The sequence below is a fragment of the Hypanus sabinus genome, chromosome 8, assembly GCF_030144855.1.
Source record: "Hypanus sabinus isolate sHypSab1 chromosome 8, sHypSab1.hap1, whole genome shotgun sequence".
NCBI lineage: Eukaryota > Metazoa > Chordata > Chondrichthyes > Myliobatiformes > Dasyatidae > Hypanus > Hypanus sabinus.
The window spans coordinates 145,118,443-145,145,377 of record NC_082713.1 but is presented as its reverse complement, the minus strand read 5'-3'; the positions used below and the strand labels follow the sequence as shown (position 1 = coordinate 145,145,377).

The following is a 26,935-nucleotide window of genomic DNA, read 5'->3' as shown; positions in this document are numbered from 1 at the left end:
CTGAAGGGGTTACAAGGGTTAGGGGGACGTGCAAGAAATGTGAGTAGGTAGGGAGTTTTGGAGCATTAGGACCCAGTGGCACCACAAGAACTCTCAGACTGGTGGTGACAATATCTGCTGTTAGATCAAGGTCCGGAACCAGGACTGGAGGCAGTGCAGAGCCTTTTGGCTCTTGGAGCTACCACAACATAGAAATCGTTGTGTTATCTAATTGGATGTTGTACTCAGAGCATTAGCCACAGTTCACAGAGTTCATTACAGCAACTGTCAGACCTGAGTTAACAATCAACTCAATGCTAGCCAATTTGAATGGGCAGTTCACAATTCATTGGTGATCCAGAGTTTACCATCTAACTGAAGATAACTATAAATCACTGCTCTAAAACTGGTCTACTATTTCATGTGCCCAAAAGTTGTTTATCATCTACACTCATTATTCAATGATTAGAATGTTGAATTGTACCGCACAGGAAGAAGCCCTTCAACCTACAATGTTGTGCCAAATTAAGTGAATACCTAACTCAACCATTCCCTCCTGCCTGTACAATATCCATATCCCAAAATTATTGGCACATACATGTAAGAGCCATTTAAACACCTCCACCACTTTTGCCTCCTCCACCACCACCCCTGGCAGTACATTCCAGGCATGTTCTACTTTCTGTGCAAAAAAAAATCACCCTATGCATCTCTTTTGAACTTACCCCCAATCACCTTAAATGCATTCCATCTAGTATTAGACATCTCAACTTTGGGGAAAAGTTAAGGGCCGTATATTGTATCAATACCTTGCATAATTTTATAAACTTTTATCACATCTCCCCTCAACCTCTATAGCTCCAGAGAAAGTAACACAAATTTATCCAACTTCTCCTTATAGGACATCCCCTCTAATCCACACAGCATCGTGGTAAACCTCTTCTGCCCTCTCTCCAAAGCCTCAACATCCTAATGAGTCCAGTAGGATGACTAGAGCTGAATGTAATACTCCAGACGAGGTCTAACTAGAATTTTATAAAGCTGCAACAACTTCAAGATATCCTTGAACAGGAAACAATTGCCTAAATACAATAAAAATCTGACCAAATTAACACAATTCAGTGTGTTAAGAGTATGAATGTGATAGAAAAGGATAGATTGATTTCCTTGTGACCAACACAAGTATTCATTGTGCATTTGTTAAATAGTAAAATATTCTAAAATGAGTATATTTTTAGTAAATGAGTAATCAATATTTGACTTCAGCCGCTCAAGAAGATATAGGAGCAGAATTCCAAAATATTTGTTGAAAGGAACATGTAAAGACTGACACAAAGGAGAGAAAGAGCAGTGGCTTTGGGATTGAACAACATTAGAGCAATACAAGAGATGTTGGAGGATCTCAGCAGGTTAGGAATCATCTAAGCAGGAGGAAGATGAACAGTTGGCAATTTGGGTTGAGACCCTTCATCCAGACTGGAGAGAAAGAGCCCAATGGATTCCAGAGAAAAGATCTCAACCAAAAATGTTGTCGGCCCTTTTTCCTCTATAAATGCTGCATGAGCCACTGAGTTCCTTCAGCAGCCTATGGTTTGCTCCAGATTCCAGCATCTGTAATCTATTGTGTCACTAAAGCTTTGGACTTTGCCAACTGAAAAGTCAAAGAACAAACATGGAGTGATTAAATAGGGATAAGCTAGAGATAAAAATGAAGAGCTCTAGTTATTTCGGAGTTATAAGAAATTAAGAGTCAGGTTAGATCAAGCACATGAAAGGACTGAAAATTTAAAAACCAACACACTGCCTAATAAGGAGCCAATAAAAAGCCAAAAAAAAATCACAGCATTAATGGGTGAACAGAATATAAGTGAAGAGACACCAAGAGAATTCTGTAGGACACCAAGGACATTCGAGAGGCAATGAGGAAGAAGTGTGTTTATAAGACCATAAGACAGTGGAGCAGAATTAGGCAATTTAGCCCCAAGTCTGCTTCACCCGTCCATCATGGCTGAATTACTACCCCTCACAACCTATTCTACATTCTCCCCATAACCTTTAATACCATTACTAATCAAGAACCCATCAACCTCCGCTTTAAATATACTCAATGACTTGGCCTCTACAACCATCTGTGACAAAGAATTCAACAGACTAATTTCCCCCATGGCTAAATGAGAGAGTACAGAGGAGATTTACTAGAATGTTACCTGGGTTCCAGCACCTAAGTTACAGAGAAAGGTTGAACAAGTTAGGTCTTTATTCTTTGGAGCGTAGAAGGTTGAGGGGGGACTTGATAGAGGTATTTAAAGTTATGAGGGGGATAGATAGAGTTGACATGGATAGGCTTTTTCCATTGAGAGTAGGGGAGATTCAAACAAGAGGACATGAGTTGAGAGTTAAGGGGCAAAAGTTTAGGTGTAACATGAGGGGGAACTTCCTTACTCAGAGAGTGGTAGCTGTGTGGAACGAGCTTCCAGTAGAAGTGGTACAGGCAGGTTCGATTTTGTCATTTTTAAAAAATTGCATAAGTATATGGACAGGAAAGGAATGGAGAGTTATGGGCAAAGTGCAGGGAGGTGGGACTAGGTGAGAGTAAGTGTTCAGCACGGACTAGGAGGGCCCAGGTGGCCTGTTTCCGTGCTGTCATTGTTATATGGTTAAATAAATTTCTCCTTAGCTCTGTTCTATAAGGATGTCCTTCTAGTCTGAGGCTCTTTGGTCTTAGACTCTCCCACTATAGGTAAAAGCCTCTCCACTTCCACTCCATTTCTGCCTTCCTCTATTCAATAGGGTTCAATGAGACACTCCCAAATAAATATGTTGCAAGGTTACAAACGCACGAGGGCTTCTTCAAATGATGTTGAGCTAAGGTAGAGTCAGATGGGAATATATTGCCCAAAGATCATCTCTGTTGTCAAATATGACAATGAGTTGGTAAACTACTCTGTTCTGTATGACAGTTGTCAGGGACACTGGATCAGAATTCAGATCATAGACGGCAGCTGCGTTTTCTCGTAGTTATTTAAACTACAACTACTGGCTGGTAGCTCAAAAATAAGAAAAGATTAATCAAGTTGCACAGTTTCGGCTGAATCTGCGGGCACTGGACATTTGCCGTTAAAAGTGCCCAGTGCAACGCAACTCTAAACTATTTGCATGGCAACTTTTTAACGACTCCAAATAAAGGCTGCCAGAAGATTTTACTGTGTGGATCAACTTTCCGCGAAAGATAACGGGTAATCCATCATCGAAATTTCTGTTTTACAAAGGAAAAGCTGTATTTCCAAGAGAACGCGTTTTTACTCGAGAAACTAAGTTGAATTAATTGAAATGTTTTCTCCTCCAATGCAAACGAGTTAGTGAGCCTCCACAAATCACACACTCTTGCCTGCCAGACGCGTTTTGTTTCTGCAGGGATCGTTCTGTGACGAGATAAATCTGCCTGGAAATGTTCAGTAAGACTAGGCGAGCCGATTAAGAATGGAGCGCAGTCTTCGCGCGGAGCCGCGTTCAACTCCGCACGCACCGGGGAAACGCCGCGCCAGCATTGTCCCATTGTGTGGGTCCGGCACAAGCATGGACCCTCAAACTCTGATTTACAACCGACTCCGATCCTAAGCGAGTGGAGCCCATTTTACCAGAGTACAACCAGACACTTGCAAATACAGTGATTACAAGTGAGAGACTACATGCAAACGCCATTTTCCACACCGAATTGTCGATGGTAAAGATATTTTTTTTCCCCAGCCACACACAACTGTTTCTTTACACCACGCATTTCTGGGCCATAGTTAAGGCCGATGCTCGGTTTATTTTGCTTCCTTACCGCGATAAGGATTGAAGGCGCCGCTCCTGCTCCACTCGCTCGAAGCTACGAACTCCAGGTAAGCAGTCCAAACTCCCAGCCCGAGAATCACCACGAACACCAGCACCTTAAAGTGTTTCCGAATCTTTTTAAGGGGGAAGAGGAGCATTATCCTCATGTGTACAAAATGCGTGGAAAACAATCCACGCTCTCGTGTCCCCGCCGGCGACGTTCAACGCGAGCTCCAGCGCGGCTACTAACTCATTTAAAAAAGTGACCGTCCTCAACTGGGTGGGCGGGCGGAGGGAACACACCCATCCGACGTACCAATCTCTACATGCCGGTTTCGCTGCCCATTCACTCAGGGGGGATACGGGAAGGATCTAACGATACGGCGTTCGCAAAGCTCTACATACTCAGTGCCACCAGAAGGTGGGGAAAGAGAGGGAAAAAAAATAAAGTGTCACCTTTCCCCTTAACCTTTCCGCAGGGTAACGCATTCAATCAGGGCTGAAACAATTATTTCTGATGCTCACTCTGTTGCTTAAAGTTGTCTTTAACATCATGGTATCCAAGTTTCATTTTGTCGATTTAGCAGTCTTTCTAACTCAGCAGTTACAGTGCATTAAGTTACTGTAAACTTCTGGATGGATAATTATTAATTTATGATAATCTATTTCTATTATCCTTGTTAAATTATTCAGAATGTTGACATAACTTTTCAGCTGCAATGGGCCAAAATTATTTTAAGTACAATTATTGTTAATGCTTTTGACGTTCAGCATGAATAATAATGTTACTCCTGAAGAAACGCGGCCCGAAACGTCGACTGTTTATTCATTTCCGTAGATACTGCCTGACCTGCTGAGTTCCTCCAGCTTTGGGTGTGTCTCGCTTTCGATTTCCAGCATCTGCAGACTTTCTCGTGTTAATAATTTTAGTTTGTTTTAAACTTATTCAGAGAGCACAGGTCAGCTTTATCCATCATGCCATTTTGATAATTTGGTAAATAGCCCCCTCTTTGGCTTGTTTAATGTTCTTGCTGATGTGATGCTCCAGTGCCTCCACATCTGACATTTTTGTGTCGGGGCTACAGACGAGGCTTTTACTACTTACCATGCCAACATGCAGAGTGGGTGCGTTCTGATCACTGGAATACAGTGTGAAGTTGTGCACTTCCATTGCACAAAAATAGAAAAGCTTTTTTTTTCAATGGTGAAAGGTTGAAACAAGTTGGTGTTCAGAAGTGAGTTTTAAACTGTCTGTTCTCTCCCAGGCTGTTGTAATTGTCCTCCACTGATTATTTATCTTCACTTCCCACTCTTTCCAAAACCTATCTTCCCTCTCAACAGGTCTGAGCTAGAGTCTTTCCAATTTTCTGTGGCCTTCTGTTTCACCACTATCAATTAAATTTTATTCATCTCTCTTCCCCGTGTCTGAAAAATAGCTTCTTCCTAATCTGAAAATGTCTTTTTATTCATTTGAATCTTTCTCCCCTATTCCTGCTCCTGCAATATTCTAAGTTAATCTTTTGAATATCTTTAATGCACCTGAGTATCGTTTTATGAGTTCCATAGACAATAAAGGCCACATTTTGACTGTGTATTCTGATCCTTGGGATTTGTCTTCACTCCAGTGCTTAAAAACCAGAAATACACACTGTGCCGATGCAAGGTGTGAAACGAGGGCTCTCAAGTAACCTTTTACACTTGGGCAGTAATAGATAGATAGATGCTTTATTGATTGGAAAGGAAATTACAGTATCACAGTAGCATTGTAAGTGCACAGATATATAAAAAGTAGAAGAGCAGTAAGAAAGAATAAAAATAAGTTACCAGAAACAGTCTTAACAGGAGGGGGTCATCACTTCCCCGGCTCTAGGTTGGCTCATCAATGAAAGACCGCACCAATTTGGATGTTCAACTGTTGTGCAAAAGACAACAAACTCAAGTCAAGTTTATTGTCATTTAACTATATATATATGCATATGGTATATAAGCACATACTGTAAATACAAAATTGTGCAATACAAAAAGAAAGAAATAATAATGATAAATAAATGAGTAATAATTATCGAGTTCATGAGATGAAGAATCCTTGAAAGTGAATCGATAGGTTGTAAGAACATTTCAATGATGGGACAAGTGAAGTTGAGTCGAGTTATCCCCTTTGGTTCAAGAGTCAGGTCAAGTCAAGTCAAGTCAAGTCAACTTTTATTGTCATTTCGACCATAACTGCTGGTACAGTGCATAGTAAAAATGAGACAATGTCTTTCAGGACCATGGTGTTACATGACACAGTACAAAAACTAGACTGAACTACGTAATAAAAACAGAGAAAGCTACACTAGACTACTGACCTACACAGGACTGCGTAAAGTGCACAAAAACAGTGCAGGCATTACAATAAATAATAAACAGGATAGTAGGGCAAGGTGTCAGTCCAGGATCTGGGTATTGAGGAGTCTGATAGCTTGGGGGAAGAAACTGTTACATAGTCTGGTCGTGAGAGCCCGAATGCTTCGGAGTCTTTTCCCAGACAGCAGGAGGGAGAAGAGATTGTATGAGGGGTGCACGGGGTCCTTCATAATGCTGTTTGCTTTGTGGATGCAGCGTGTAGTGTAAATGTCCGTGATGGTGGGAAGAAAGACCCCGATTATCTTCTCAGCTGACCTCACTATCCGCTGCAGGGTCTTGCGATCCGAGATGGTGCAATTTCCAAACCAGGCAGTGATGCAGCTGCTCAGGATGCTCTCAATACAACCCCTGTAGAATGGGATGGGGGGTGGGAGATGGACTTTCCTCAGCCTTCGCAAAAAGTAGAGACGTTGCAATGACTGTTACTGAAGCATGTGGTGGGAGTCTGGAGGCACCTGGAGGAAAGTTGCATGATCAAGGGAAGATCATATCTCCTTGAACCACCTGAAAACAAAAAAAAACCCTTATGGATTCTGCCTTAGCCTCTCCTGAAACTTTCCTTGCAACTAAAAGTGATGTAAACTGTCTTTTTTCCCCAGGTCGGGTCCCAAATAGCCCTTCCCGGTAGAGCAGTAATTCACGTGTCCTTCTTCCAATCTAGTGTACTGCATTTGGTGCACAAGATGTGGCGCTTCTGCTTGAGAAGCCAAACAATTTGGATGACCTCCAATCAACCTGCAAGAATAATCCTGGGCTTCCAATCTACCTGTCATTTTAAGAACTCAACCTTGTCACATTCTGACTTCTCGTTCTTTGGACTCCGACGCTGTTCCAATAAAACTGAATGAAGTTTTGAGAAACAGCATCTTTTTTCCACCTCAGCACACTACACCCCTTAGGACTCATTATCGAATTCAACAATTTCAGGTCATGAGTTTGTGCTACAGCGGGCTGGTTCCGATATAAAGCCACGCTCCTGTAACATTAACTTCATTTCCATGGATGCTGCCTGACTTTCTGTGTAGTTGTTTCAGTGCAGATTTCTAGCGGCTGTTCTGTTGCGCATCTTACAGTTCCAGCATGTGACTGTGGACTTTCTCTTCAAATACCTGTGTTCTTCAATGAACCAAACTGATCCACAAGCGTTGTGTAAATGTGTTTAGGGTCAATTGTCTGAATATCTTGATATGTGGCTATTTTATTTGATAATCACTGCTATGAAGCATCAACATGTTCTGTTAACAGTGCTACATAAGTACAACTTGTTCATAATGATTAGCCCATTGCTGTACTCTCTCTACACTTATGACTGTATGGCTCAGCACAGCTCAAATGCTACCTCTAAGATCACCGATGACAGGATCTCAGATAGTGATGAGGAAGCATACAGGAGCAAGACAGAGTGAAACTAAGGAACTGATTGTGGATTTTGGGAAAGGAAAGTCAGGCGAACACACACCAATCCTCATTGAGGGTCACAGTGGAAAAAGGTTGGCTGGGCATCAGTATCTCAGGGGATCGATCTTGGGCTCAATTCATTGATGCAATCGCAAAAAAAAAGTATGCCAGTGGCTATACATTTAGGAGTTTAGAGAGAATTGGTACATCACCAAAGAAACTAGCAAATTTTTACATGAGGAGGAGAAGTGGAACAGGGAGATCAAAGAGAGTTGAAGGGCTGAATTTCAAAACTCAGAATAAAGAAGCAGTGACGATACTGGTTTGTATGACGGGTCACATCACCACCTGGTATAGAGGCTGCAATATTCAGGATTGTAAGAGCTGCAGAGGGTCATAGACTCATCCAATTTCATCACAGGCACAGGCCTCTCGGCCATTCTAACGTACACGTCTTGCAATGTAATGCTGACACAAAACAAATTTCACGACTTAAGTTAGTGATAATAAACCTGAATTTGTTTCTGGTTTTGAGCTCTTCATTCCTATTTCATGAAAGCTTTCTTTATATAAATTAATGGAATTGACATTTTTGTGTCATTTTCCTCCATGGAATATGTGCATTTGATGTTGTTATTTCAGAAACAAATCTGCTATTCGGAGCAAAACTACTTGTTCTTTTCCATTGTACTGCAATCTGATCACTCCAAACTCTTTCTAATGTATTTGTTATGTAAACTAGGAAACCCAACAAGAACCTGGAATATATAAACTAGTTTAGACTGACCTTATGCCCTTGTCTGTCAATGATTGGGCTTTAAAATTCACTTTCCTAACTTCAGATACACAATATTGACACTGCTTCTTTATTCTCAGTTCTGAAATTCAGCCCTTCACCTCTCTTTGACCTCCCTGTTCCATTTCTTGCCATATGCACATACTTGATGTTCTCTACTCTGCCAGAGATAGCCTTACCTTCAGGTGATAGGTGCTCTAAACTTTACATCTCCATTCTGAAATCTCACAAACCTTTTTCCTCACTTAAAATGTCCCTCGAAACCTACTTCACCTGACCCAAAGTCCTCAGTAAGAAATGTCCTTTGTTATTATGCTTCGGGACATTTTTTTTACTTCAAAGGTTGTTGTTGTAGAAAATACAAATAGAACTTCTAAGAGGTGAAAAAAAACTTCTAATGCAAACACAAAGTGCACTGCAGATGCTGGGGTCAAAGCAACACGTACAACACGCTGGAGGAACTCAGCAGGTCGGGCAGCATCAGTGGAAACAAGCAGTCAACGTTTTGGGCCGAGACCTACTAATGCAATATGTGTCTGCTGTGCTGAATCAAAATTAAATATTGGAAAACATATTTGAAAATTGTATGAAAGCAAATTAGTCAATCTATAGCTAAAAATTATCCAAAGAGATTTTGCTTGAATTGTGGTTTATATACTATCCTAGCAATAGGCATCATTCTTTTCACCAGATCTCATAGCTGATGTGTTGTATTAGGTGAGAGATGTATGTGGTTAATCTTACTGACGTACAATTAGTGAAGCTTCATCTGAAACTGTGGGAAAATTGAGAATATTCAATTCTAATAAAAAACATAATTTTGAATGTCAAAGATATCTTTAAAAGAAAAACAGCAAAGAATCATACTATCCGTACAATTATCAGTATCCTACATTTCATTTAGTTACTTTAAAATGACCGGTTACATTTATTGCAGTTACATGTTTTTTTAAAAAAAGATCACTTGTTGTGTTTCTTTTTTCTTCTTCTTTCTTCATAGACAATACCTCAGGAAGATGACTTGCTTCACATGCATTTCTGTGGGTTCTCATCTGGTTGATCAAGCTCAACACAGACAGAACAGGAAATGCTTGATATTCTGGAGAAGTGTGAGGTTTGGTAGAAGTTGCACTTCTAACATTTCTACTGATCGTATTTGTACTCCAAGTGATGGGACTTGAGTTTCTCAATGCAATTGTGTAACTTGCTTTTAGAGGTCTGATTGTGGGTAAACACACAAAACAGAAAGCTAGATAATACAGCAGATAGGGTTAAATGAAGTAAAATGGGAGGATACTTGTGTGAAACACAAACAAGCATCAATCACCTAGGAAGAATGGCCAATCGCTTCAGTAAATTCTGAAAGTGACATTATTCATCTTTAAACATCTAGCTGGTAGCAACATAATATATTCTAGTTACTGATGTGTATTTTGAATGAAACAATGCAGAAGGATTTTGATTGGAACTAATGAAAGTAATCCCAATATTTATATTTGTGCCTCTGAAATATCTACAGTTAATACGGATAACTACCCTGTGGTAAGTACCTCTGAGAATATCTTAAACTTTTAACTATGTTTTCTCATTTATGTTATTTATGCGAAGTATAACCCGGTGTAACTTGAAATTACTTTTGACCTCGGGAATGCAATTCAGAAATTATGACTTAATAACATTTAAAATATTATCAAATTGCTGATGTAATATGCAGACAGGTGAGGGGAAAGAGCCTTTTTGCTAAGTCTAGATGGGAATGGGTTGTGCAACATTCACTCTTAAAGGGAGAGTTGCAATTTCACATCTTTCCGTGAAAACCTCTCAGCCACCGAGGGTACAGCAGTTTGGAAAAGTGACATGGTCAGCCACCATCAGGTGGAAGCCTGGGACAGTCAAGGGGAAGAGTGGCTTACACAGTCAATAGGAATCATACCCCAAGCTGAGGCCTGGGACAATATATTACAAAGTTCAGCCTGTAACGTTGGTAAAACCCCAATGCATTCTGCACATAAGATGCTGTACTGACTCCACAACCTTTAGACTTACTTTCAAGGACTCTACAGCTCAGTATTATTTATTTACATTTTTAATTTATTATTTGCACAGTTTTTCCTCTTTCGCAGATTAGATGTTCGTGCAGTTTGTTGAGAGTAGTTTTTCAAAAATTCAATTGTTTTTCTTTATTTCCTGTAAATGCCTGCAAGAAAAATGAATCTCAAGGCAGTATATTCTGACATATGCGTACTTCGATAATAAATTTACTTTGAACTTTGACCGAGAGGATGACTGGAGTGAGGGTCAGACCAATCAGAGTCAGTAGAGGAAACATGTATCTGGAAGTCATTCATGAATACTTTCCTTTAGTATTCGGCAGCGAGAGGGACCTTGATGCTTGTGAGGATAGCATAAAACAAGCTGATGTGCTGGAACATTTTGTCTTGAAGAAAGAGGATGTGATGGAACTTTTGGAAAAAACAGTTAAGTCCCTGGGGCCGGACGGGATATACATCAGGATGCCCTGTTAAGGGAGGGAAGAGATTGTTACACCTTTGGTGATGAGTTTTGCATCATTACTAGCAACAGGAGTAGAACCAAATAATTGGAGGGTGGCAAATGTTATTCATTGTGTTCAAGAAAGAGAGTAGGGATAACCCTGGGGATTATAGACCAATGAGTCTAATCAGACTACAGTATGCTTCTCCAGATGCTCATAAACCCTGTCTCTAAGAATCTTCTCCAACAATTCTTTGAGAATTATTGGAGAAAATTCTTACAGACAGAATTTATGAGCATTTAGAGATGCATAGTCTGATTAAGGGTAGTCAGCCTGGTTCTGTGAGGGGAAGGTCATGATCACAATTCTGATTGAATTCTTTGAGGATATGACAAAACACATTGATGAAGATGGAACGGTGGATGTGGTGCATATGGATTTTAATGAGGAGTTTGATAAGATAGTAGGATATCCCAGAAAGTCAGGAGGCATGGGATCTTGGGAAACTTGGCCATGTGGCTGGTCCATAGAGGAAAGAGGTAGTATTTTCTGCCAAGAGATTAGTGATAACTGCTGTTCGTCGGGGATCTGATGAACAGCTCCCTGTGAGTTTATTAATTCCCTTGGATGAGGAAGTCGAAGGGTGGGTTAGTAAGTTTCCAGATGACACAAAGACTGGTGGTGTTGTGAAAAGGGTAGAAGATTGTTTAGGTTTACAAAGGGTCACTGATAAGATGCAGAGCTAGGCTGAGATAGAGTTCAACTGGAAAAGTGTGAAGTGATTGACTTTAGAAGGTTGAATTTGAAGACAGAATTCAAGGTTAATGGCAGGATTGCTAGCAACATGGAGGTACAGAAGATTCTTGCAATCCACGTCGAAGGATCCCTCAAAATTGCTGCGCAAGTTGATAGGCTTGTAGCCACAAGGTAATATTACAGCTCTATAAAACCTCTGGTTAGACCACACTTGGAATGTTGTGTCAGTTCTGGTCACCTCTGGATGGATGTGCAGAGGAGATTTACCAGAATGCTGCCTGGATTGGAGAGCATGACTTATGAACATAAGCTGAGCAAGCTAAGACTTTTCTCTTTGGAGAGAAGGAGAAAAAGAGGTGATTTGATAGAGGTCTATAAGATGACAGGCATAGATCAAGTGGATAGCCAGACTTTTTCCCAGGGCAGAAATGGTGTATACAAGGGGGCATAATTTTAAAATGATTGGAAGAATGTATAAGGGGATGTCAGATGTAGCCACCTTTCAACACCACCTCTTTAATCAAGAAAACACAGCTGTATCTCCACTTCCTGAAGATATCTAGCCAACCATTCTGAAATATTACTTTATGTGTTGTGTGTGAATTATATGTACTGTGTTGTGCAGTATACCTGTATATGATCGAATGTTAATAAAATTGTACTTGTAAGTCTTTTACACAGAGAACAGTGGGTGCTTGAAACATGCTGTCAGGCATGGTGGTAGAGCCATATACTGTACATTAGGGGCATTTAAGACACTATTAGTCACATCTATGGTAGAAAAATGAAGGGCTATATAGGATGGAAGCATTAGATTGATCTTGGAGCACATAAGAGTCTAAGAAATAGGAGCTGGAGTCGGCAATCTGGCCTGTTGACCCTGCTCTGCCATTCAATAAGATCATGGTTGATCTGGCCACGGACTCATCTCCACCTACCTGCTTTTTCCCCATAACCCTTAATTCCCCTACTATGCAAAAATCTATTCATCCTTGTCTTAAATATATTTACTGAGGTATCCTCCACTGCTTCATTGGGCAGAGAATTCCACAGATTCACCAGTCTCTGGGAAAAGCAGATCCTCCTCATCTCCGTCCTAAATCTATGTCCCCCAAACTTGAGGCGATGTCCCCTAGTTCTAGTCTCACCTACCACTGGAAACAACTTTCTTGCCTCTGTCTTGTCTATTCCTTTCATAATTTTATATGTTTCTATAAGATCTCTACTCATTCTTCTGAATTCCAGCGAGTACAGTCCCAGGCAACTCAATCTCTTCTTATAGTCTGAACACCTCATCTCTAGGATCAACCTGGTGAACATCCTCTGTACAGCCTCCAAAGCCAGTATATTCTTTCCTAAGTAAGGAGACCAGAACTGCACACAGTACTCCAGGTACAGCCTCACCAGTACCCAGTACAGCTCCAGTATAATCTCCCTGCTCTTAAATTCGATCCCTCTGGCAATGAAGGCCAACATTCCATTTGCCTTCTTGATAGCCCGCTGCACCTGCAAACCAACCTTTTGTGATTCATGCACAAGCACTGCCAAGTCCCTCTGCACAGTAGCATGCTGTAATATTTAACCATTTAAATAATAATCTGCTCTTCTAGTTTTCACTCCTAAGTGGATGACCTCGCATTTACCAACATTGGACTCCATCTCCCAGACACTTGCCCACTCACTTAACTTATCTATATCTCTCTGCAGACTCTCTGTATCTTCTGTACAATTTGCTTTTCCACTCAATTTAGTGTCATCAGCAAACTTAGATACACTACACTTGGTCCCCTCTTCCAGATTGTTAATGTATATCATGAACAGCTGTGGACCCACCAATCCCTATGCCTCACCGCTTACAATTGATTGCCAACCAGAGTAACACCCATGTATCCCAACTCTCTGCTTTCTATTAGCTAACTAATCCTCTATCCATGTTAATACATCACCCCCAACTCTATGCTTATCGTAAGATAAGTCTTTTATGTGGCACCTTATCAAATGCCTTCTGGAAATCCAAATAAGTAATGTCTATCTGTCCCCCTCTATCCACTATGCTCGTTATATTCTCAAAGAACTCCAGTAAGTTGTCAAACAGGACCTGCCTTTGCTGAATCCATGTTGCATCTACCTGATGGATCCATTCCTTTCCAAATGCCTCACTATTTCTTTTACAACAATAGCTTCAAGCATTTTCCCGACCTACAGATGTTAAACTAACTGGTCTGTAGTTACCTGCCTTTTGCCTACATCAGTTTTTGAACAGTGGCGTGATATTTGTCATCTTCCAATCCGCTGGGATCTGCCCAGAGACCAGAGAATTTTGGTAAATTATCACCAAAACCTCTATTATAACTTCTGCCATTTCCTTCAGTACCCTGGGAATTGCATTCCATTAAATTCCATCAGGACCAGCAAACTTTTCTATCTTCAGGCCTACAAGTTTGCTCAGCACTACCTCTTCAGTGAGAGCTATTATATTGAGGTCCTTGCTTCGCATCACATCCATAACATCTCTCTTTGGCACGTTAGACATGTCCTCCACCATGAAGACCAACACAAAATAGTCATTCAAAGCCTTTGCCATTTCCTCGTTACCCAATATCAACTCCCACTTCTCATCCTTCAAGGGACCTACATTCATTTTAGCCACCCTTTTCCGCTTTACATAATTATAAAAACTTTTACTATCCATTTTTATATTTTGTGCTAGTTTATTTTCATAATCTAGCTTCCCTTCCTTCATTGCTCGCTTAGTGGTACTTTGTTACTTTTTAAAGTTTTCCCAATCTTCCTGTTTCCCACTACTCTTGCCGACTTTGTTTGCACGAGCTTTTAGTTTGATGCCTTCTTTTATTTCTTTAGTTATCCAAGGCTGGCTCTCCCCACCCTTCCTGTCCTTGCTTTTAACTGGAGTATACTTTTGTTGAGAATCATGCAAAGTCTTTTTGAAAGTCTTCCACTGTTCCTCAACCATCTCATGATATAGCCCGTGTTCCCAGTCTACACAAACCAAATCCTCCCTCATCCCATTGTAGCCTCCATTGTTTAGGCATAATACACTGGTTTTAGATTGACCTATTGCACCCTCCATTTCTATGAGAAACTCAGTCTTACTGTAATCACTCTTTCCAAGAGGATCCCTAACTGCATGATCACTAATTTTACCTGTCTCATTGCACAAGACCAGATCTAAGATAACACGTTCCCTTGTAGGTTCACTAACATGCTGTTCAAGAAAGCCATCACGGATGCATCCTTTGAAGTCCTTCTCAAGACTGCCTCAACCAAACTTATTCACCCAATCCATGTGCAAGTTAAAGTCCCTCATGGTAACAGCTGTTCCATTCTTACATGCCTCAGATATTTCTCTGTTTATTGCCTGTGCCACTGTAAAGTTATTATTTGGTAGCCAATAGACAACTCCCACCTGTGATTTTTTTTCCCTACACTACCCTAATCTCTACCCAGATGGAATCAACATTCTGCTCCTTAGATCTTGTATTGTCTCTTACTATCACCCTGATCTCATCTTTAATTAAGAGCACTACCCACTTCCCATACTGTCCTACCTATCCTTCCATATTACCTGATATCCTTGGATATTTAATTCCCAGTCCTCTCCACCCTGCGACCACGTCTCTGCAATGGCCACTAAATCATCCCCTTTGTACTGATTAGTGCCACAAATTCACTGACTTTGTTTCGAAAACTATGGGCTTATTGTGCTTATTCATTGTGCTTATAAGCATTCATTATAAGTGCATATAAGCATTCATTGTGCTTATAAAATGTTTAATCTTTTACTCTTTTGCACTTGACTTTTCTTCACTCCACTCATACTTTCTTTATCTTTATCTTTATCCACGCTTTTCTTTTTTTTTTGCTTTATCCATACTTCTCCAATCTGTTGAATCCACCCCCCTACTATTTAGTTTAAAGGCCTATCAACAGCCTTGGTTATGCAATTGGCTAGGGCCCAGGTCCCATCACGGTTCAGGTGGAGCCCATCCCATTGATACCGCTCCCTCCTTCCCCGATACTGGTGCCAATTTCCCATGGATTCATACCCACTTCTCCCACACCAATCCTTGAGCCACGCAGTTAATTCTCTAACCTTCTTGACCCTATGCCAATTTGCACATGGCTCAGGTAGTAATCCAGAGATTATTACCTTTTTGAGTCTGCTTTTTAATTCAGTCCCTAGCTGCTCAAGTTCCCTCAGCAGAACCTCTTTCCTCATTCTACCTATGTCATTGGTACCCACGTGGACTGCAACAACTGGATCTTTCCCCTCCCACTGCAAATTCCTCTGCAGATCAGATAAGATGTCCCAAACCTAAGCATCAGGCAGGCAACACAGCCTTCGGGATGCTCTATCCTTGCGACAGAGACTCTGTCTATTCCCCGACTCTACTGTCCCCAATTACCACTACATTTCTCTCCTTCTCCCCCCTCTTGAATGGCTCCCTGAACTACAGTGCCACAGTTAGGTTGCTCATCCTTCCTACAGCCCCCACTTTCATCCACACAGGGAGCAAGAATCTCAGACCTGTTGGACAAGCTTAAGGGCTGGGGCTCCTCCAGCACTGTCCCTTGGATCCCACTACCCACCTCAGTCGCAGTCACACCCTCTTGACTCTGACCACAGACCGAATTTGAGGCAGCTAATCTAATGGGTGTAACTACCTCCTGAAGCAGAGAATCCAGGTAACTCTCCCCCGTCCCCCCACCATGTGCCGCAGTGTTTGAAGCTCAGATTCCAGGTAGGCAACTTTGAGCCCGAGTTCCTCGAGCAGCCGACACCTGCTGCAGACGTGGTCACCAGGAACTACAATGGAGCCCACCAGCTCCCACATCATGGAGCTACAGCACATCACCTGATCCTGCATCATACTTTATTTAATTAGCTGTAACTTAATGACTTCTAAGTGAGTATTGAGAGCGTCCTGAGCAACTGCATCACTGCCTGGTTCGGAAATTGGACCATCTGGGATCGCAAGACCCTGCAGCGGATAGTGAGGTCAGCTGAGAAGATCATCGGGGTCTCTCTTCCCGCCATCACGGACATTTACACTACATGCTGGATCCACAAAGGAAACAGCGTTATGAAGGACCCCATGCACCCCTCATACAATCTCTTCTCCCTCCTGCCATCTGGGAAAAGGCTCCGAAGCATTCGGGCTCTTACGACCAGACTATATAACTATATAACAGTTTCTTCCCCCAAGCTATCAGACTCCTCAATACCCAGATCCTGGACTGACACCTTGCCCTACTGTCCTGTTTATTATTTATTGTAATGCCTGAAATGTTTTTGTGCACTTTATGCAGTCCAGTGTAGGTCTGTAGTCTAGTGTAGCTTTCTCTGTGTTGTTTTTTTATTATGTAGTTCAATCTAGTTTTTGTACTGTGTCATGTAAACCATGGTCCTGAAAAACGTTGTCTCATTTTTACTATGCGCTGTACCAGCAGTTATGGTCGAAGTGACAATAAAAGTTGACTTGACTTGACATGACTTGACTTGACTAGGTTAAAAGGTAAGTACAACGTCATCTGCAAAGGACCTGTGCTGTGCTGTATTGTTCTAAGCACGCTTGATGTTCATAAATAATGCAAATAAATTGTTCACAATATTCTAGATATGATTTTTCTCGAACAAGTCTTCCTTATTTCTGTATTCCATCTTTCTTACAATAAAGTCTAATATGCCATCTGACTTCCTAGTCACTTGCTTTACAGCATCTGCTTGTTAAACTTCTGTGCTTTCATGTAAAAGATCATCCGACCTGTGTATACCACAGTATCTGTAGTTAATTAGGGAACTGCATGAGAAGTCAGGTGGATATGCACAGAGGTGCAACAGAAAGCTTACATCCAGTGTTGAAGAAAATGGAGGAGTCGATTTTCAATTGTGTGCAAGAGTTTGTGCAGAGCTCAGAGCACACACTTTCCACTTTCAGTAGCATTCATAGATCCAAACTACAGCATAGCATCTTACAACTAATGTCTCACTCTGCACAAAGGGCCTTGCCACTGCATTATAAGCTTGAATTTCTGCCCTTGTGTTTCTGGTTGCCCGTACTCAGAGAGCAATGCATTGTGTTACACCAGTACAGCAATGTTTCAGTGAGGAATCTCTTATGGCCTTACCGAAATGGTGGGCCAGGCACCACATTCTAAAAAGCAATGTGTGCTCATTGCAAATAAAACTAGTGAAAATAAACATGGGTAGCATCTAAAGAATGTTGTCACATAGCAGTATTTTATACTTGACACTGTCATTGCTGCAATCAACAAACATGACTATGAATGCAACTCCAGCATTATAATGTTACATGGTCCACAGGCAAGACTTGAGTAAAAGGAAAGCATGCTAGAATTCACAAAAGTATGCATTTCCCTAATAAATTTTAAACTACAATTGTATGTAGGCATATATACATATTACCCGAGTCGAATAAAATATTTCATTCTGAAACTTTTTCAAATATATACATTACTTATGGTAGTGGGTCGTGTCACTGTAAAACCACAGATTATTTTTTATATATAGGATGAAAAGACATAGGAGTGGAATTAGGCCATTTGGTGCATGAAGTCTGCTCTGCCTTCCATCGTGGCTGATTTATTACCCCTCTTAACTCCAGTCTCCTGCCTTCTCCCTGTAACCTTTGCCACCCTTACTAATTAAGAACCTTTCAACCTCACCTTTAAGTATAACCAATGATTTGGCCTCCAAGAGAAAATCCAGTTGTAATCTCTCTGCCATTAAAGTGTCCTGTCAAACTTCCCCTGCTGGTAGTAAAAAAAAAATTTCCATTCCATCCTAAATATATGTGCGGCTTGATGACTGCATTGTGTTTGGAAGTCAATGCATGTGTCTCTGATGCTGTTCTAAATAGCTTTAAGATGTTGACGGGATTCCTCCTGCAATGCAATGCTGTTTTGGAAAGAGCGGGCATGTCTGATATTTAACTATTTGTTTACTGCTGGTACTTAGCCATGCAGCTGCAAGCCCATCTGCCAGATCTTAAGTATTTGATACGGGGTGCAAGTTCGGATGAGACCAATAGGCTACTGAGTATATGCTCGGACCAAGTGAAATGATGACCAGTATTTCGGTAAATCACACAAAGGTTATTAAATTGCCCCACGATTTTGTGCATTTTTAAGCTTTAATTCTTTAGTCGAAAGTTTCAGTTTTTCTTATTTTGGCCATTCTCACAATTAAGTGATATGAATAGAGACATCCAGTACATCTCTGCATGGCAGCTTATCGTTTGGGCAGAATTACAGTTGGTCTACCTTGATTGATTTTGTTAACTATGTTTGAAAGCAAAGTCCAAGAGACTTGCTAAAAGGCTAGAGCTATGTAATATTCAGGATGTTACTTGGGAGCATGTTTTGTTCATTTAGTGTAAGTAGAATCTCTTCCTGGATGGTTACCCTTTCTGTGTTACCGCTTTGCGCCTTCTCCATTAGGGTGAAAAGAAAGCAAATTATTGCTGGATTGAAAATATAACTATAATTTAGAGGTTTGTAAATGTTTGAATTAGAATTCAAAGTGTGAAATGTTGGAAAGTCACACAGAACAGTATTGCCATTTGGCCTCATATATAACCAATTACAGCACGGAAACAGGCCATCTCGGCCCTTCTAGTCCATGCTGAACTCTCACCTAATCCCACTGGCCCGCACTCAGCCTATAACCCTCCTTTCCTGTCCATATACCTATCCAATTTTACTTTAAATGACAATACCGAACCTGCCTCTACCACTTCTGCTGGAAGCTCATTCCACACAGCTACCACTCTCTGAGTAAAGAAATTCCCCCTCGTATTACCCTTAAACTTTTGCCCCCTAACTCTCAACTCATGTCCTCTTGTTTGAATCTCCCCTACTCTCAATGGAAAAAACTGATCCACGTCAACTCGATCTATCCCCCTCATTATTTTAAATACCTCTATCAAGTCCCCCCTCAACCTTCTACGGTCCAAAGAATAAAGACCTAACTTGTCCAGCCTTTCCCTGTAACTTAGGTGCTGAAACCCAGGTAACATTCTAGTAAATCTTCTCTGATGTTGTGACAACCTGTTAAGCTACTCTAAGATCAAACTAACACTTCCCTCCCATATTGCCCTCTATCTTTCTATAATTCATGTGTCTAAGAACCTCTTAAATGTCCCTAAAGTGTCTGCCATACCACCACCAGCTCCAGTACATCCCTCCCTACTGCAGCTGTGATAATATCCCTGGTTAGCAATGTCACTCCCTGCCTCTCTTACCTCCCTCCTTTCCCTTGAGACATCTCTAAACTCAGAAACATCCAGCAGCTATTCTTGTTCTTGTGACAGCCAAGTCTCTGTAAAGGCTACGATGTCGTAATTCCATGTACTGATCTATCCATCTTCTAAGTTTATCACCCTGGTTCCAGATACTTCTCACATTAAATTAGACACATATCAACCAATCAGGCTGACTGCAATGTCTGCCCTATCCACTGCCTATCATTTCTCACAGTTTTCTACACGTTGCATCTACCTTACACCAACTGCTCCACCCTTTGATCTCTCCCTCTGGTCCCCACCCCCTTGCCAGCCTTCCCAGCAGCTCTAGTAAACATGCCTGCAAGGACTTTGGTCCCCCTCAGGCATAACCCGTCACTTATGCACAGGTCAAACCTTCTCCAGAAATGATCCCAGTGATCCAAAAAATCTGAAACCTGTTCTTCAGCCACATGTTCATCTGCCATATTCTTACCCTCACTAGTCCGTGGCAAAGACAGCAATCCAGATATTACTACCCTTGACTTAAGTCTTTAAAGCTTATTTTTTTAATCATCCTTTACATTATTAAAGACAAAGAGGTCTGAGATTTTGGTTGCTAACTTCATATCCTGAGGTCACCTGCAAGAGAAGTGAAGAAACTTGGCTATGATAGAATAAAGGACCCTATGGAAAATCCTGGCAATTCTGGACAATGTTTCTCACCCTCTGTATGCCACCTTGGCCAAACAGAGGAGTGCTTTTAGTAATAGACTAAGACACCTGCACTGCTCCAAAGAGTAGGTCATTCTTACCCTTGGCCATAATGAGACAACCTATAGCCAGGGGAATCAATGGCCCCCTTCTGTTAGATCCTTTGAAATAATTTATTTTTTGTTCTTTCTTATTTCTCTTCTAACATTTGTATATCTGTGCATTTGTAATGCTACTGTGATACTGCACTCTCCTTTGGGATCAATAAAGTATCTATCTGATTAGTTTTAGTCTGTGCTGCCACCCAGTGGAATGTTTCAGTATAGATACAAACTTGTTTTGAGAAATCAGATTTATCACTACCCATAAATCTTCAGGGGAGTCTTCAATCATCTCCATGTACCTCAGCGACTACATCCCCCTGCCATCCAAACCCTCACCTAGAAATCTTTCTCTTAAATTACTGCAAATATACTTTGAAGTTCTCCTTAACATAGTATTTGCCTTATTTATAATGATATTGGTTTTGCTGTTGTTCCACCACTCCCTTAACTTTATGCTCTTCATTGTCCTTGTCTCAAGTAAGTATGCCCATAAAAATAGGAGTTAACTCCCTGGTGGCTAATACTTAAAACTGAGAATTGGTGAGCCATGTTCGCACACCTGCAAATGTAGGACTGCATTCCAGAACCACGTAGCCTAGTCTATATATGTCAGATATATAATGAGGAATATGCAGAAGACTATATCAGGTTTATCTGAAAATGTATGCAACTTGCAGAAATTCAACAAAATACTAACCAGCAAAAGCAGCAGGCTACAACCAAGTTAGGAGCAGGAGGATGTAACCCTTTGAAGAATAAATTAGATGCTTCCTTGACAGCCAAATAAACCTTAGTGAAGGAGGTGGAAAATGGAAGGCAAAATGCTTGTAGTGGTTCCTGTCTATTCATTTCAATTTACATTAACTGTTAAAGGTCCTATTGTCAGCTGAGTAATTTAGTGAATAATGTATTTGAACACTTGGCTCCTACTCTCTCTTTAAAGTTGTCTTTTATTTCTTCTGATGTTCTAGCATGAATGGAATGGCAAGCATACAATTACCGCAGAAGTACAATAAACTGATGTTGTTGGATGCAAGCCAAGGTCTTGATGAATCAGGTTTGAGCTTATTATCACTAACTTTTAGAATTGAACAAGCACACTAGATGAAATTGATCTTCATTCCGAGACAATTTATAACCACAAATGAAAGTACCGTCTTCATCGGAGCAGTGAAAAATCGGAGACATGAAATGTCTAAGTATATGAAAGGTGTCTACAGGGATGTTCCTGTAGCATCAAAACAATGCAAATGTTGCAGCACGTGCACTTTTGTAAATTTATATTATATTACAATTGACTCTGAAAATACAGATGTATTATTCATGCAAATATGTTATTCATGTTGTCACTTGTTTTGACCATTTTGACACAAAGGATATGTTGATAGTTCACATAAACATATCTTTAAAAATGACTGAGATGGAAGCAAGACTGTGCATATAATCAATAAATAGTGCTCACACAGTAAACAATTTTCTAAAGAAAATCCCAATGTTATGATAGTCTTATTTGTTAGAATGTGTGAGCCTACCAGAATAATAATCTACACCTGAGGCAAATGTTTGTACTTTGTATTTCACAATTCTTGGTCGGGTTAATTGGCCTAAGCCTCTGTACTAATTGTAAATTATTTTAGACAGTGCAGGCAATTGTTGATAATTCATCTTCTTTAAACTGCAAACTGCAGGAAATGGTATCCCTGGTCCATTTTAAAATCACTGTTGTATGTCTGCAGCTGATGAAGATGAGCAGAATTGGTGAATTGAACTCATTATCCTCCTTCATAATCTTTTGAGGTCAGATCACCTGGCTTTGTGAAGGTTACAACATAGATCTTAGGACACAATGACAACATTTGGGTATTTAGGGAATACAAGGAGAGAAGAGATGAAGAAAGGTGTGGACTTTCTTTGATCTTACACTGGATTAGAATTCTTTCTTGTCTCTGATTATGTTCCCTGCCACAATTTACAAAGACTACCAGAAGGCAATATGCAAACAATGGTTCAATGGTTCCATTAAATATCAGAGAATGTGTACAATATACAGCCTGAAATTCTTACTCTCCACAGACATCCTTGAAACAGATGAAAAACGCCAATGAATGATAGAGAAATAAAAGAAGCCCAAAGCCTTGTGCCCCCTCCCATGCACAAGCAGCATCAACTCTACCCCTCCCTCCACTGATTCTAGCGTAAAGCATCAACATTCCCACCACCCACCATGCAAGGAGCAGTAAAGCCCCCCAAAGGGAGACCATGGTCTACAGTACATCAGAAACTAACTGTTCACTCCAACATTTCAAATCCCACAGAGCCACTCTCTCATTAACAAGAGAGAGACAGGGGGGACAATCAGCCACTGTTCCAGTGTCACATTCACAGTCTGCAGTGTCACTTTGTATTTCGAAAATCAGCAGCAAACTCTCATCCACCATCGAGAGAGAGGGAGAGCAAACGCCCGAGTGCAGAGACGTCTACGTTTTGACAGCCGCTCTCGCTGTCCTGATGTTCCAGCTCTCCATAACACTTCAGTTCATGACACCCGGCAAGAATTCCTGTCCACAGGGCCGTACAAAGCCACAGCCAAAAGTGCCTAACTTCAGGCTGCACCTGGAGGTAGCGAAAACAATCGGCGAGCTCCAAGAACAGGAACACACTGCTGTGCAGAACCACACTTTGAGTGCTGGTGCAGTCACAACCTCTGACAGGAGCCCATCCACCATGACAAGGGCAATACAAGAAAGTTCCTGAAGTTCTGGGATATTTGTTAGTTTGGGAGATCATTAACAAGGTCAGTTTGATTGTAATGAGCTGAGTTTTTACACAGCTACATTGCTCTGGTAAAGGTACTCTCAGAGTACTGAGTACACAAGGTTGAAATGTAGTTTGATTGGCATTTTCTGAAAGGATGACAAGTCATTAAGTCCAAGAATAGGCTGGCATTCCAGTTTGATGTTGCCATTCATTATTCAAGTGAAATGAAAGTTTTATCATAAGTTCTTATGACGCTGTCGCCACTTTGTAACCCCTTAAAAAGTGAAGAAAGGGTTAAATGGCAGCAATATGTTATAGATAGAGAAACAGCATTTAGGAACACAAGTACCAGGGCACTGTATACCATCTCCTCTGCACTAGTTGTGTTAGGTGGTGGTAAAGGCTTACTTGTTGATATGATGACTATTTATGGTACAGTATACAGCAGACAGAGACTTCTTGTAAAACTAATATGTATCTCTGGCATTGGCATTCCTAGTGCCACATTTCCCAGAGTCAACCTCACTGAGGATCACTTCACCCAAATGCAGCTTTCTGTCTGCATTGGCACTGCACAAAACGATCGACTGTGACTCAAGGGCCAATCTGCATGCACACACTTGAGATACCTCAGCCAGTGAGAGTGTGTATATTGGGCTATGAAAATATTAAATGCCCACATAATGTACTTGTAAAATGTGAAGCAGCTTATCACCTTTTCAACACACAGAAAATGCCAAAGGAACTCAGCAGGCCAGGCAGCATTGATGGAAAAGAGTGAACAGTCTATGTTTCAGGCCAAGACCCTTCATTGGGACTGGAAGGAAAGATGAGAAGTCTTGTGTGTGTTGCTTGGATTTCCAGCATCTGCAGATTTTCTCATGTTTACGTTCTCCCCTTTTCCACCATTTAAATACTCAAGGCATCGGTTTGGGTCTTCTCCTCCACGAGCCCAAAATGATTACATGAGTACCTGCTTATTCACTGGATCTTCCTACACCCGGTAGTCATAAACAAAAGATCTGTTTTCAACTGTCCATCTATCAAATATCAAAGTTATATTTGGTCTGTATCTGAAACATCTGCAAGCCTAGAGCCACAATGGTAATGAGGTCAGGGATACAATTTCTGACCTTGATTCTCCCTATTTTTGACCTAGATGGTGTTATAGAGCATTGAATGACCCAACATGTGCTGGATGCACAAGTTCCAATGTCCTTGTACAAGTAATTTTAACCCTCTTCATTCATTGATGCATTGTAGTTCTTAAAGCTGTTCATCTGAACTTTGTGTTATTAATGTTCTGTAAGTGTTTTCTCCTTCATAAATATATGCCAATTAATGACAGTTACACTATACTCTTTTGGATACACTGAGGAACAGTAGGTCAAATTTTACAGTGTTTACAAGGAGATAACAATTGAAGTTAAGTGTTATATTCTGCAGTTTTCTACTGCAGTTTGTTGAGTTGCAATATTGCAATGGATGTCAAATAGGTGAGCGGAAGAATGAATAAAACTTCATAACAGGAGTGGAAAATGGAAGTTTCGAAGCAGTAGAGACTTCATAATTATCTTTGCCTCTCCTGTTCCATTACCTCCCTGTGACAAGACTCCTTCACTTTCTGTAAAGGAACCACAAACTGGAACTGAAATGACCCGCTGCCATCATGCCACATTTCCACAACCCATCCTCACACCAGCTGATGACCATCAGCATAATCTAACGAGACATGCAAATAAAACTGACTAGTTGTTTGTCACACAAGTCCCATTTTACCAACCACCTCAGTATTGTGTCTGGGTGATGTACTTAGATCTTGTCATGTTGTCTGCACTCTAAAATCAACACTGATTTGGCTACAGTGCACAGTTCTCTTGTGCTACATAAGCTTTTCTGAGCAGTTTAGTTCATTCAATTCTGTTACAGTGAATCAGAATCAAGTTTAATATCATCAGCATATATTGTGGATTTTGTTAACTTTGAGGCACCGGTACAATGCAATACGTAATAATAGAGAGGAAAAAACTGTGAATTACAGAAGTATATAGATTATACTACATAATGTAAACTAAACTCTGATTTGAGATGAAAACAGAATTGCACTGTGCTTGGTGATGGGTTATTTTGTCTTGAATTTCACAAAGTTTATGTTTCCCTGTTTAAGAAAGGCAATTCTGAATAAGAAAGACGGAGTGACTTTCAAAGGTAAGAAACGATGTATAATGATTTGAATGATTTATAATGTGGCCAAAAATGCTAGATAGCCAGTTTTAAGACATCCTCAAGCCCAAACAATTGTTGCAATTTTAAATTCACAAAACCAAGATAAGGTGTGAAATGAATTGCTATAAATATTTACAACCTCACACTATTCTCTTGGGCTGACGCAGATCACTCCTTGTATAATTGGATACCATAAAGCAACCCCTAACAGATAGGGTTATGGCTTTGAAGAACTACTAAGTCCAAGTTATCTGTACTGCTCTGGTTGCCCACCAAAACTAGTCACATTTGACCGTGTTTGACCTGTATCCCACCGAAGCTAAGTTGTCATTCCCATTTCAGAGAAAGGAGAAGATTGATTAGCATGGAAAACTGAAATAACACTGTTATGAATGTACCACAGCTCTGAGGGGCCGAAGGGGCGGGAGCAGCCCCCTCCTTCCGGAGAATCACAAGATGGCTATTAATTCGGGTCTCGGATCCAGGAAGTGAGAGACAATGCAATGGTTTTGGCCATTGTTCTTAGAGGCACCTGTGTGACGTGCATGTCCCTGCTACGTGACAGCTACCATGCATTTGGACACCCTCGGGCAATATGGGGGTGGGAATTGCATCACCCTACTTTGATGGACATCTACAACTCTGCAAGTCAAGATAAAAGGGGACTGCAGGAGGCAGTACCCCAGCGACGCACCAGAAGGAGACCCTCGCTCAATGCTCCCGTGGCTGGAAGCCACTCAACGCCATGTGCGCTCCTAACTCCTTTGCCTGGGGAGCGGGTGGCTGATAATACCGAGAAGGACTTCGAACTAACAACGGGGAAACAACATTCCCCTAATTTTACGGAGTGGCTTCACAAAGACCCGGGCAAGTTTTTTTTCCGTTTTTCACCGATCCCTCTAAAACACATGAAACCCAGCGATTCCCCAAAAGGCTAAAGTCTGCAGACTTCTGAGTGACTTTTATATTTCCATCGGACAATCTATTAACCCCTAGACAACAGTAGAGCTCACTTCTTAATGATGATTATTACTATACCCGCGCTTTAGATTGAGTGTTGACGATGTGCCTTATCTGAATGTTTGTATTAACCTTATTTTGTGTCCCTTTATAAATAAAAACGTTTGAAAATAGTGACATCAGACTTCAACAGACCTCTCTATCTTTGCTGGTAAGTTATCCAGTTACGGGATACGTAACAACCCACACAGACCAAACAGAATTT

The 26,935-nt window shown here is 40.9% G+C and overlaps 1 protein-coding gene and 1 long non-coding RNA gene across 2 annotated transcripts in view; one reads left to right on the top strand and one right to left on the bottom strand.

Annotated features, from left to right (window-relative positions):
• The window catches only part of b4galnt3b (beta-1,4-N-acetyl-galactosaminyl transferase 3b), a 181,646-nt gene extending 177,306 nt beyond the window's left edge, over positions 1 to 4,340 (bottom strand). Inside the window, exons 1-2 of the mRNA XM_059978156.1 lie at positions 4,252 to 4,340; positions 3,806 to 3,929 (exon numbers count right to left, since the gene is read on the bottom strand). Of these exons, the coding sequence (XP_059834139.1) occupies positions 3,806 to 3,929; positions 4,252 to 4,284 (157 nt within the window). The 5' untranslated portion in view covers positions 4,285 to 4,340. The remainder of the gene's footprint in view (positions 1 to 3,805; positions 3,930 to 4,251) is intronic.
• On the top strand, positions 3,128 to 26,819 carry LOC132398540 (uncharacterized). The gene is made up of 3 exons (XR_009513683.1): positions 3,128 to 3,863; positions 9,396 to 9,509; positions 21,699 to 26,819. It is a non-coding gene; the product is annotated as an uncharacterized LOC132398540 (long non-coding RNA).
• The last annotated feature ends 116 nt before the right edge of the window (positions 26,820 to 26,935 follow it).